The 11,352-nt window shown below is 40.0% G+C and overlaps 1 protein-coding gene across 1 annotated transcript in view; it reads left to right on the top strand.

The window, feature by feature from the left end:
- Positions 1–3,419: 3,419 nt before the first annotated feature.
- Positions 3,420–11,352, top strand: part of RNF168 (ring finger protein 168) — a 30,021-nt gene continuing 22,088 nt past the window's right edge. The window contains exon 1 of the mRNA XM_004424528.3: positions 3,420–4,318. Within this exon, the coding sequence (XP_004424585.1) occupies positions 4,018–4,318 (301 nt within the window). The 5' untranslated portion in view covers positions 3,420–4,017. The remainder of the gene's footprint in view (positions 4,319–11,352) is intronic.

The raw sequence follows: 11,352 nt of genomic DNA, 5'->3' as shown, positions 1-11,352 counted from the left end.
AATGGGAAAAAAAAATATGTATGTACAATTTTGTCACAGGCTTATTTTTGTAACAAAAGTACGGTGAGTGTTAAAGAAATTATGATAAATTGATACAATGGATATTTTCTGTGTTGCCATACAAGAGAATGAAGAAGCTCTTTGTGTTATTGTATGATATGGAGTTATCACCAAGATGTGTTGTTTTAAAATATTTATTTCCAATACATAGTAAGCAGAAAAAAAGGGCAAAAACAAATATGTATATATATACATACACACATTTAAGCTAATATATCCCTAAACTTCATAGACTTCTGGAGAGATGCATAAGAAAGTGATAACGTTGCTTGTCTTAGAGAAGAATACTAAGAGGCTAGGGGTCAAAGGTAGGAGGAACTCTTTTCACCATTAATGCATCTTGTACATTTTGAATTTGAACCACGTGAATGTACTACCCATTAAAAGACAAAAAAAGGAACACCTAATATATATTGTATGTTGATGTACTTTTTCTCTCTCGTACAGTACCACAGTTATTTATACTAGAAAGAGAACTCATACACATTGACCATATATTTATAATATTTACGGAACACCAAATTCCATGTGCCAGGTGCTGTGAAAAACAGAAACATTTAAAAATGTGGACCCTGTCCTCCAAGTAAAGGTTAAGTGTTGATGCTTTATTTGGGAGGTACAAATTCAAGACAGCCAGAATGAGGTAACACTCTGGATGGATGTTAGGTAGAGAAGGATGAGAGGTAATACAAGGTGATGTGTTACCTTGCTGGCCTCTCCTTGGAAATGAGCCATGAGAGACACAACAGGTTGCTTGGCAGAAACATCCACTCAGTCTGGTACTTCTCCAGACACACTGTTTGGAGAAACCATGCCTCGGAAGGAAGAAGGAAAAAATTTCTCTACCGTGCTTACTCAGTCCACTGTTTCCAATTGGCCAAAGTTTGCTCTGTGAGGAGTGACCACTCATACTTCCAGGATGCATCATCTAAGCCCTCCCACCAGCCCCTGGGAAGTCAGGGCCTGCATTGTTCAGTGCAGTGTTTCACAGACACCCAGAAGTAGCAGAAGGAGCCAGAGACTCCAGGAAGCAACTGGTCAGCCCCAGGCCGACCAAGGGATTGTGGATCTAGAAAATAAACAAGGCCAAGGAAATCTGAGGAAGTGCATAAAATGTATCCATTACACACGACATGAGTACCTGAAAATAGAAATCAAAATGCAAGAATTAAATAATAAGACTACAATAAAAACCACTATCACTAGGCAATATATGATTGGGTGAGTTCAGAGGAGGGGTATCACTGTGTGATGGAGAAATGCTTCTGGGAGAACTGCGTTGAATTGATTGTCGACTAGGCAAAGCCACAAAGCAACTCATTTAGGATGAATTGAGACAGCAATGGACCTGAAAGCACAAAATGACAGCAAACAGATCACAGTTGAATATATAAAAAAATGGGAGACTGCACGAAAAAAGCAGGTTGGGATCATATTAGAGAGCCTGGAATTCCAGGTTAAGGGATTGATCCTATGGACAACTGGATGACAACCAAAGATTTCCCAACTCACATTAAAGAAAACAAAGCTCTCTACCAAGGACCCACACCTCCTTGTCTTGGTTCCATCTGGAAACCACTCATCTCCCCAACCTGAATGACCTCAGCAAACCCAAAAGACCTTAAAGACTATTTTCATGCACAGTGATTTTCTTTTCTCCAGTTGATTTCCTCAAAAAACTCAGGCCAAGTTCTTTTTTAAAAATTACTATTGTGATAAAATACACATAACATACAAGGTGCCATCTTAATCATTTTTAAGTGTACATTATGAATGCAAACATCACCAACATTCATCACCAGAACTTGTAAAACTGAAACTCTATACCCATTAAAAAATAACTCTCCCAGCCTGTAACAATCACCATTCTACTTTCTGTCTCTCTGAGGGCTTGTTCTTAGGTACTAAGGATCACAGTCTCTAATCTTCCTCATTTTCCTAGCCAGAATGTACTTTTTTCATAGAACTAAACTCAGGAGGATCAGTTGTCAGTACAAGAACTTAATATCAAAGTGGAAAAACTTACGCATAAAATGTTGTGGGAGATCAAGATTTGGCCACCCTGAAATCTATCTCTTTACTTTGATTGTTTTCTCTGACGGACATTTGACCTCCCCCACTAACTGCCTAAAGAATTTGACATAGTAACGCCTTCCTGGAACAGAGCTTCTATCTGATGGCTGTAATATAATGTAAAATAGATGTTACAATAGAAAAGGCACGAACAAGCTCATCTTATGTCTCTCTGGCCACATTCTCTGGATGGCCCTCCAAGGAGTTGCCAGAAAAACATTTACATTTATAAGGGAAATCTCCATTTGTAAAGGTATCTCCCTCTCTGTATTGGGAAGAGGGGGGATGGCCTCATTTCTAGAGGCTTATCAATGTGGAAGGTGAGGCCTTAAATCTGCATAATAACCTTACTCTTGTTTACTGTGCTTTAGCGGTAATCTCCTGTAATTGACTCCCCCCAACCCCAACATCCTCCTTTGTCATTGGCTGAACATGGTATTTAAGAATTTCTGCTATTGTATGGAGAAAGGCAGTGTCCCTGCTTTCTCCCATGTATACATGTTATTAAACTTGGTATTATTTTCTCCTGCTAACCTGTCTTGTTAATTATTTGGCCAGCCATAAGAAACCTTAAGGGAAAGGGCAGAGGGGGATTCTTCCTCTTCCCCCACAATGTTAAACTATTTTCTTTTTGATTTCCTTTCTAATTTTGATTGTTCTAGATTGAAATATAATAGTAAAGTAGTACATTACAAATGAGGCACATAACTGCTGAGCCCCAGGATCGAAGCCGCCCTGCACTTTGTTTCCCAACTCCTTAGGAAGAAAGGCAACCCAATACAATCTCTCCGGGCCGAGCCTTAGAAAGGGGCTGGGCTCTACAAGAAAGTGTAAGTGCCCGTTAAAGCGCAGGAAGTTCGCAGATTCTCTGACCACACCCTTTCTCGGAGACCAACCTTGGAGCTGCTTTTCTAAGAACTCTGGAAAGCGACCTAAGAGGCTTAGTTACAAATTAACAAAAACAGAAAGGTAGTTTGAGCAGTACTGAGGGACGCATTTCAAAAACCCACTGTTCGGTTTTTCAATTTGTTTTGAGGTTTCACGTTTCTCTCCAGAGACAATCTGGCAACACTCCGCGGTTTCCGCAGCCTCTGGGAGCAGACAGCGCAGGGCAGGATTGGACTCCGCCCAAGCTGAAGCACTAGGAGCTGCGACGCGCCGGCAGGGCCCTCTTCCGGACCGGAAGTCCCACCCACCAAACGTTAGAACCTTGAGCGGTTCTCTGGGTGGGAGGGGCTGTTTTGGCGGGCAGTTGTGACGTCACTAGACGTCGTCGGGTTGCTACGGCACCACCACAGCGATTACGCTTTTCGGCTGATCGAAGTGGGGAGGGGCGCAGGGCGCCGGAAAAGTGGAACGCGGGGGCTCCCGGGCTGTGCCTACTGCAACGGGGAAAAGGAAGTGCTGCTCCAGCGGAGCCCGGCGTCCGGGCGAAGGCAGCGTTGTTGCCGGAGCGGCGGCCTGGGGCTTGGCTGCCGGGAGCTAAGGGAGCATCCTCACCTGGTAAGAGGGAGGAGGAGAACTTGGCGCGTTACCTCTCGCCGCCGCGGAGAGCCGGAACCCACCGTCCGCTCTGCCGCAACCGTTATGTAAATACCTCGGAGCGGCCAGCGTCTCCAGACAGAAACGTTCATTTATTTTCTTACCCGACTTTGCCTTAAACGTGGACAAATACACCGCCTTCCAGGGAGTACTGTTTACCTGGGCCACAGAGCTCCTTTTGCCTCAAGACGAGTTTGCGCCCAATCTGTGAATTCTGACGCGCTGCTGGGCATAATATTGAAACACAAAACTGTTAATTTGCTTTCTGCGTAGTTGGTCCGGAACTACGCTTCTTTCTCTTTTCGGGCGTTGATGTTGAATCTGCCTTATTAGCATCTTAATATGGCGGTACCCAAAGACGCCATCCCTTCCTTGTCGGAATGCCAGTGCCCGATTTGTGTGGAAATCCTGATTGAGCCCGTAACACTCCCTTGTAACCACACGCTCTGTAATCCATGCTTCCAATCGACTGTCGAAAAGGCAAGTTTATGCTGTCCCTTCTGTCGCCGCCGGGTCTCTTCGTGGACCCGGTACCATACCCGAAGAAAGTCTCTTGTCAATATGGAGCTGTGGGAGATAATTCAAAAGCACTATCCAAAGGAATGTAAGCGGAGAGCCTCTGGGCAAGAATCAGAGGAAATAGGTGAGTAAAACCCAGCCTGATTATTCGCTAAAAAAAAATCCATTAAAAAGTGAATACCCACTTCTCTATTTTAAAAAATGGTAAAGAAAGCACGACTAGTGTTTGTCTAGATTCTTCACGGGGGGTTGGGTTTTATGGGCCCCAAAATGTTGGTTAAGGTCAATGGCGAGATTTGTTCATTGTCGTATTGCGCAGCCTGTGTTCAGTTGGTGTTTGTTGGGTTAAAAGTGGAAGGAGAAAAAGATAAGAATGGCCCCTGTAGAGCCTTTAATCATGTGAAAAGTTATATAAGTATTCAAAGATGAGCAGTAATCCTAGTACAGCAACAGCAAAAGTAAGGAAACTACTGGATTCCTGTGTTAATATTTCTTGTGTTTTCATTTCCTTTCTCTAACTTGCTTATATATCTCCGTTCATTTAATTCTTCTCTTAAGCATGCAATGACCCTAAAACAGCTTTCTATTGCCAATTCTATCTAGTTCAGTCATTTTTATTCAGAGCTCTCCAGTGTGGACTCAGTAGCTATTTAGTATGCCCCAAACTGAACACTTGACTCCAGCAGCTTGATCACTTGTGTGATCAATAAACCGTGCAGTGTTTCTTATCTATGCTTTGAATGTGTTGCCTGTGCTCTGGTGTACTTGTCTTTTTTTTTTTTTTGAAATTATTTTTAGTATGGAAAAATATATAACAAAATTTGCCGTTTTTATTTTTACATATTTTTTTTAACTTCAAGCATAACTTTATTTTCCATAAGTACACTGATTTTAATGCAGGAATGTAAACATCCCTGGATCTGAAGATTCAGTATCTATATGGGGCTTAAAAATGATTTCCTTCTTTGATGGTAGGTGCCTCATTGCACAGATCAGTGGTCAGCTTCTGTTTGTAACCTGTCTATAAAGTTCTGATTTCAGACCAGGAGAGTTACAGGATAATCATATTTTTAACAGTAGTTATCTTTTATTAAAACTCCTTTATTGAGATATTCACATACAATTGATCCATTAAAAGTGTACAATGCGGTAGTTTTGATATTTTACATTTTTTTCAAAATTGTGGTGAAATATATATAACATATGAAATTTGCAGTTTTTACAATTTGGGGCATTAATTACGTTCACGATGTTGTGCAACCATCACCATTATCTGTTTCCAAAACTTTTTCATTACCCCAGACAAATTCTTTAACAATTAATCATTGACTCCCCATTTTTCTCCTCCCCCGACCCCTGGAATTTCTAATCTACTTTCTGTCTCTATGAATTTGCTTGTTCTAGATATTTCATATAAGTTTATTCATACAACATGTGATCTTTTGTGTCTGGTTTCTTTCACTTAGCATAATATTTCTAAGTTTCACGCACGTTGTAGCATGTATCAGTACTTCATTCCTTTCAGGAGCTGAATAATATTCTATTTTATGGATATATTTTGTTACACCTTCATCCATTGATGGACATTTGGGTTGTTTTCACCTTTTGGCTGTTTGAATAGTGCTGATATGAACACTCACGTACAAGTAGTTGTCAGTACATTCTCAGTTCTTTTGTTTATATAGCTAGGTGTGGAATTGCTGAATCATATCGTGGTTCTGCTTAGCTTTTGAGGAACTGCCAAACTTTTCCACGGGGCTGCACCATTTTACATTCCCACCAGCAATGTATAATGGTTCCAGTTTCTCCACATTGTCACTAACACTTGCTATTTTCCGGTTTTTGGTTTTTTTATAGCTGTCCTAATAGGTGTGAAGTGGTATCTTAGTGTGGTTTTTTGTTGTGTGTGTGGCAAAATACACATGACAAAATTTACCATTTTAACCATTTTTAAGTACAGTGCAGTGGCATTAAGTATATTCACATTGATGTTCAACCGTCACCTCCATCCATCTCCAGAACTTTTCATTTTCCCAAACTGACACTCCATACCCATTAAATAATAACTCCCCAGTTCCCTCTCCCTCCTGCTCTTGGGAACCACCATTCTACTTCCTGATTCTACAAATTGGACTGCTTTAGGTACCTCATATAAGTGGAATCATTGTAGGTATTTGTCCTTTTGTGTCTGACTTATTTCACTTGGCATAATGTCTTCAAGGTTCGTCCATGTAGCATGTGTCAGAATTTCATTTCTTTTTATGGCTGAATAATATTCCATTGTATGTATTTACCACGGTTTGTTTATCCATTCATCTGTTGATGGACACTTGGGTTACTTCTACCTTTTCACTATTGTGAATAATGCTGCTGTGAACATTGGTGTACAAGTATCTGAATCCCTGCTTTCAGTTCTTTGGGGTATTTGGGGTAGAAAGGAATTGCTGGATCATATGGTGTTACGAGAGGTTTGGGGATTTGATCCGAGATGTAAAAGACACTCTCCACTCCAAACAAATGAACTGAAGGTATATTTTATTATATAGAGGGTAGTAAAGGTGATAGTCTGCAAACAGATCCGAATAGGTCAAATATTAAGAGGGAAAAAACATCAGCTCGACTGGAAAGGGAAAAAAAACATCCACATCAACTGAAGAGAAGGGACACAAATCAACCGGAAAGAGAAACACCAGGTTGACCAAAAAGAGAACACCTCAGATCAATTACTTGACATCAAATCAGTTACTTCACATCAAATCAGTTACTCACAATATCCACACTCCACTGCTGGGAGAGTCCTGTCAATCGACACGGCTGGGCAAGGATCACATGTCCTGGACAAGGCGTCCCTTCCACAGGTGGAACTCTCATCAGGTCTCAGTTTCCAGCAGTTTTTATACCATCAATAATTTTCAGAGTAAGCAATTACAGAGTTTGCAGAGCAAGCATTTAGTGTTTCCATGCACAAATGGTTATCAGTGGCGTATGTGCACTGAGCCCCCTGGCTAATGTCCCAGCCCAGTAATTGTGTACGTGCATTGTTCTCTCTGGTTATCGTCCTAGCCCAGCACAGATGGCCAGTCCATCCCAGTGCTACGACACTCCCAAGAGCCTTGAAATGTTACAACTTGCAACCCTCTCCGTGGGAGAAAGGCCAGTTCCCACCACACAGAAAGCAGCTTTATATTTCTTTGTGCGCTGGTGGCCATAGGTCAATGGAGCGGCCAAACATGGCGGTACTCATGTTAAGACATATGGTAATTCTGTATTTAATTTTTTGAGGAACTTCCATACTCTTTTTCCATAGCAGCTGCACCATTTTACATTCTCAACCAGCAGTGCACAAGAGTTCCAATTTTTCCATATCCTTGTCAGCACTTGTTACTTTTTGTTTGTTTTTTGATAGAGCCATCCTAATGGGTGTGAGATGCTGTCTCATTGTGGTTTTGATTTGCATTTCCCTAATATCTGATGATGTTGAGCATCTTTTCATGTGCTTATTGGCCATTTGTATATGTCTTTGGAGAAATGTCTATTCAGGTCCTTTGCTCTTTTTTTTTTGCTGGGAAAAAATTCGCCATGAGCTTAACATCTGTTGCCAATCTTCCCTCTCTTGTTTTTTCCCCTCCCCAAAGCGCCAGTACATAGTGGTGTATTCTAGTTGTAAGTCCTTCTAGTTCCTTTGTGTGAGCCACCACAGCATGGCTACTGGCAGATGAGTGGTGTGGTTCCATGCCCAGGAACCAAGCCCAGGCCACCGAAGCAGAGTGCACCAAACTTGAACCACTTGGCCATCAGGGCTGGTGCTCATTTTTTTTTCTTTTTTGAGTAAGATTAGCCCTGAGCTAACATCTGTTGCCAATCCTCCTTTTTTTTTTTTTTTTTTTTTTTTGCTGAGGAAGATTGGCCCTGGGCTAACATCCTTGCTCGTCTTCCTCTACTTTATATGGGATGCCTCCACAAGAGGAGTTGATAAGCAGTGTGTGGGTCTGCGCCCAGGATCCGAACGTGTGAACCTTGGGCCAGCGAAGCAAAGCACACAAACTTAACCGCTGTGCCACCAGGCTGGCCCCTGGCTCTCAGTTTTGAATTGGGTTTTTTTTGTTGTTGTTGACTTGTTCGTGTTCTTTATATATTCTGGATATTATCCCATTATCAGATATGATTTGCAAATATTTTCTCCCATTCCATAGGTTGCCATTTCACTCTATTGATTGTGTCCTTTGATGCACAGAAGTTTTTAAGTTTGATGTAGTTGCATTTGTCTGTTTTTACTTTCATTGCCTGGGCATTTGTGTCATATCCGAGAACTCATTGCTAAATCCAATGTTGTGAAGCTTTTTCCTTGTTTTCTTCTAGGATCCTTATAGTTTTAGGTCTTTAATCAATTTTGAGTTAATTTTTGTATATGGTATAAGGTAACTTCATTTTTATGCATGTGAATATCCAGTTTTCCCCTTTCCATTTGTTGATAAGACAGTTATTTTAAAGTTTTTGTCTGATAAGTCTGATGTCTGGATTTCCACAGGGATGGTTTCTATTCATTTATTTTGTTCCTTTGAATTGTCCATACTTTCTTGTGTCTTTGTATGTCTTTGTGATTTTTTTTTTGGAGAAAACTGGACATTTGAATATTATAATGTGGTAACTCTGGAAATCAAATTCTTCCCTTTCCCTGGGGTGTACCATTTTTTTGATTGTTGAAGGTTGTAATGGTCCATTTGTTTACTAACTTGCCCAAACTATTTTTGTAAAGACTATATTCTGTGTTGTGTATGGTTATTGAAGTCTGTGTGCCTTAGTTTGTGTTCACCTAGTGTTTTGACAGATTTCTTTGAGTGCCCAGAGCTGAAAAACAAACAACAAAAGGAAACAAAACAAAAAAGCACCTCTCTGTCTTGGCGGAGTGGCTCAGTGCGGAGGCTGTCCTTAACACTTAGCCAGGCTTGCGCTGCGTCTAGGGATCAGCCCAAGGTGAAAGCCTAGGGTCTTCTTGGGTATTTTCTGAGCATGTCTCTTGCTCCAAGTGCATGTGTAGCCTTCTAAATTTCTGTGTATACTCATACGTGCACATGCTTTTGAACGTCCTAAATTTCCAAAGAAACTCCCCAGCTTTTGCTCCTGGGCCTTAGGCAGTCTGTTGTATGTTTTAGAATTTTGATAGAGATTGCATTGAATCTGTAGCTTGCTTTGGGTAGTATGGACATTTTAACAATGTTAATTCTTCGGTCCATGAGCACAGAATATCTTTCCATTTATTTGTGTCGTCTTCAGTTTGTTTCATCAATATCTTTTTATTTATTTATTTATTTTTTTTAATTTTTTGTTTCTTGCAGTAACATTGGTTTATAACATTGTAAAAATTTCAGGTGTACATCATTGTACTTCTATTTCTGCATAGATTACATCATGTTCACCACCAAAATACTAATTACAACCCATCACCACACACATGTACCCAATTATCCCTTTCACCCTGTTTCATCAATATCTTGAAGTTTTTAATGGACAGGTCTTTCACTTCCTTGGTTAAATTTATTCCTAGGTATTTTATTCTTTTGTTGTAATTGTAAATAAGATTGTTTTCTTAATTTCTCTTTCTGATAGTTTGTTATTAGTGTGTAGAAATGCAACTGATTTTTGTATGTTGATTTTGTATCCCACAACTTTACTGAATTCGTTTATTAGTTCTAACAGTTTTTTTGGTGGAGTCTTTAGGGTTTTCTATATATAATATGTCATCTGCAAATAGTGACAGTTTTACTTCTTCCTTTCTGATTTGGATGCCTTTGTTTCTTTTTCTTGCCTCATTGCTCTGGCTAGGACTTCCAATGCTATATTGAATAAAAGTGGTGAGAGTAGACATCCTTGTTTTGTTCCTGATTTAGAGGGATGTATGTTTTACCTATCTTTTCTCCAGCCTTCTGTGGGTTGTTTATTTGGCTTGCAATATTTTTGAGTAACATCTGCTTCTTTTCTGGGCTGGGTTCTGAGGTAGGTGAAACAGATGAGTGCCTTGTGTCAGTCCTTCACCAACTCAGACAGGTTAGAACAAACATACACAATAATTTGTGGACACAGAGACAGCTACACAAAGAAGGAAGATGATGTGAAGACACACAGTGAGAACACCATGTAAAGCAGAGGGGTTGGAGTGATACATCTGTAAGCCAAGGAACACCAGAGATTGGTGGCAAACCACCAGAAGCTAGGAACAGGCAAGGAAGGATTCTCCTACAGGTTTAAGAGGGAGATTGGCCCTGCTGACACCTTGATTTTGGACTTCTAGCCTCCAGAACTGAGAGAGAATAAATTTCTGTTATTTTATGTCACTCAGTCTGTGGTATTCCTAATTATTTTATGGCTTTTGAATTTTTAAAAAATTTTATTCAGTTATTCACTGGTAGTTCATAAAAATATAATTGGTGTTTATGCGTTAACCTCGTACCTACTCATTCACTTTTGTATCATTATTTTTAGAAGAGGGTTGTGAGAAAGCATATGTGAGATGGCTTTTAAAAATGAAAGGGAATTAATGTGATGGAGAGAGGTAGTCTTTGAGTTTTATCTTTGAACTTCTCAAAAAAGAATCCTACAGGAGGGAGGAATCAACCCTAGAATGTCTAAATTTCCTTATCATTTTGCACTTGTCACTGTAATAATTGATGCAAGCAAGAATCACTAATAGATGTTAAAACCTCTGCCTGAAATTTTGTGGGGGAACAGGAGATTCATACAGTCTCAAAGTATCACCTTATGGATTACTTATTAATTACAAAGGGGAAAGGATACAGTTGAGAAATCTGGTTAACATCACTGTAATCAAGTGATCAAAGTTAACATCATCATTGGAACAAATTGATGTCATATGCCTCCTGGTATGATATGTATAAGGCATAGTCTGAAGCTGATTGTGGGAAAACAAAAACCCAAATTGAGAGATACTCTACAAAACATGGTCCATGCTTCAAAAATGTCACTGTTGTGAAGGCAAGGGCTGAGAAACTGTTCTAGAGAAGAGAGATTAAAAGAGAATGACAACTAAATGCAGTATGTGATCCTGGATTAGGAAAAGTGTTGTTATAAAAGACATTATTGGGATAATTGGGGACATTTGCATATGGGCTGTATTTTTTATTATATAACTAATAGTATCAT

The sequence above is a fragment of the Ceratotherium simum genome, chromosome 15 (assembly GCF_057802395.1).
Source record: "Ceratotherium simum simum isolate JZ-2026a chromosome 15, ASM5780239v1, whole genome shotgun sequence".
NCBI classification, from domain to species: Eukaryota; Metazoa; Chordata; class Mammalia; order Perissodactyla; family Rhinocerotidae; genus Ceratotherium; species Ceratotherium simum.
The sequence above is the reverse complement of the archived record's forward strand: the minus strand, read 5'-3'. Positions and strand labels throughout refer to the sequence as shown.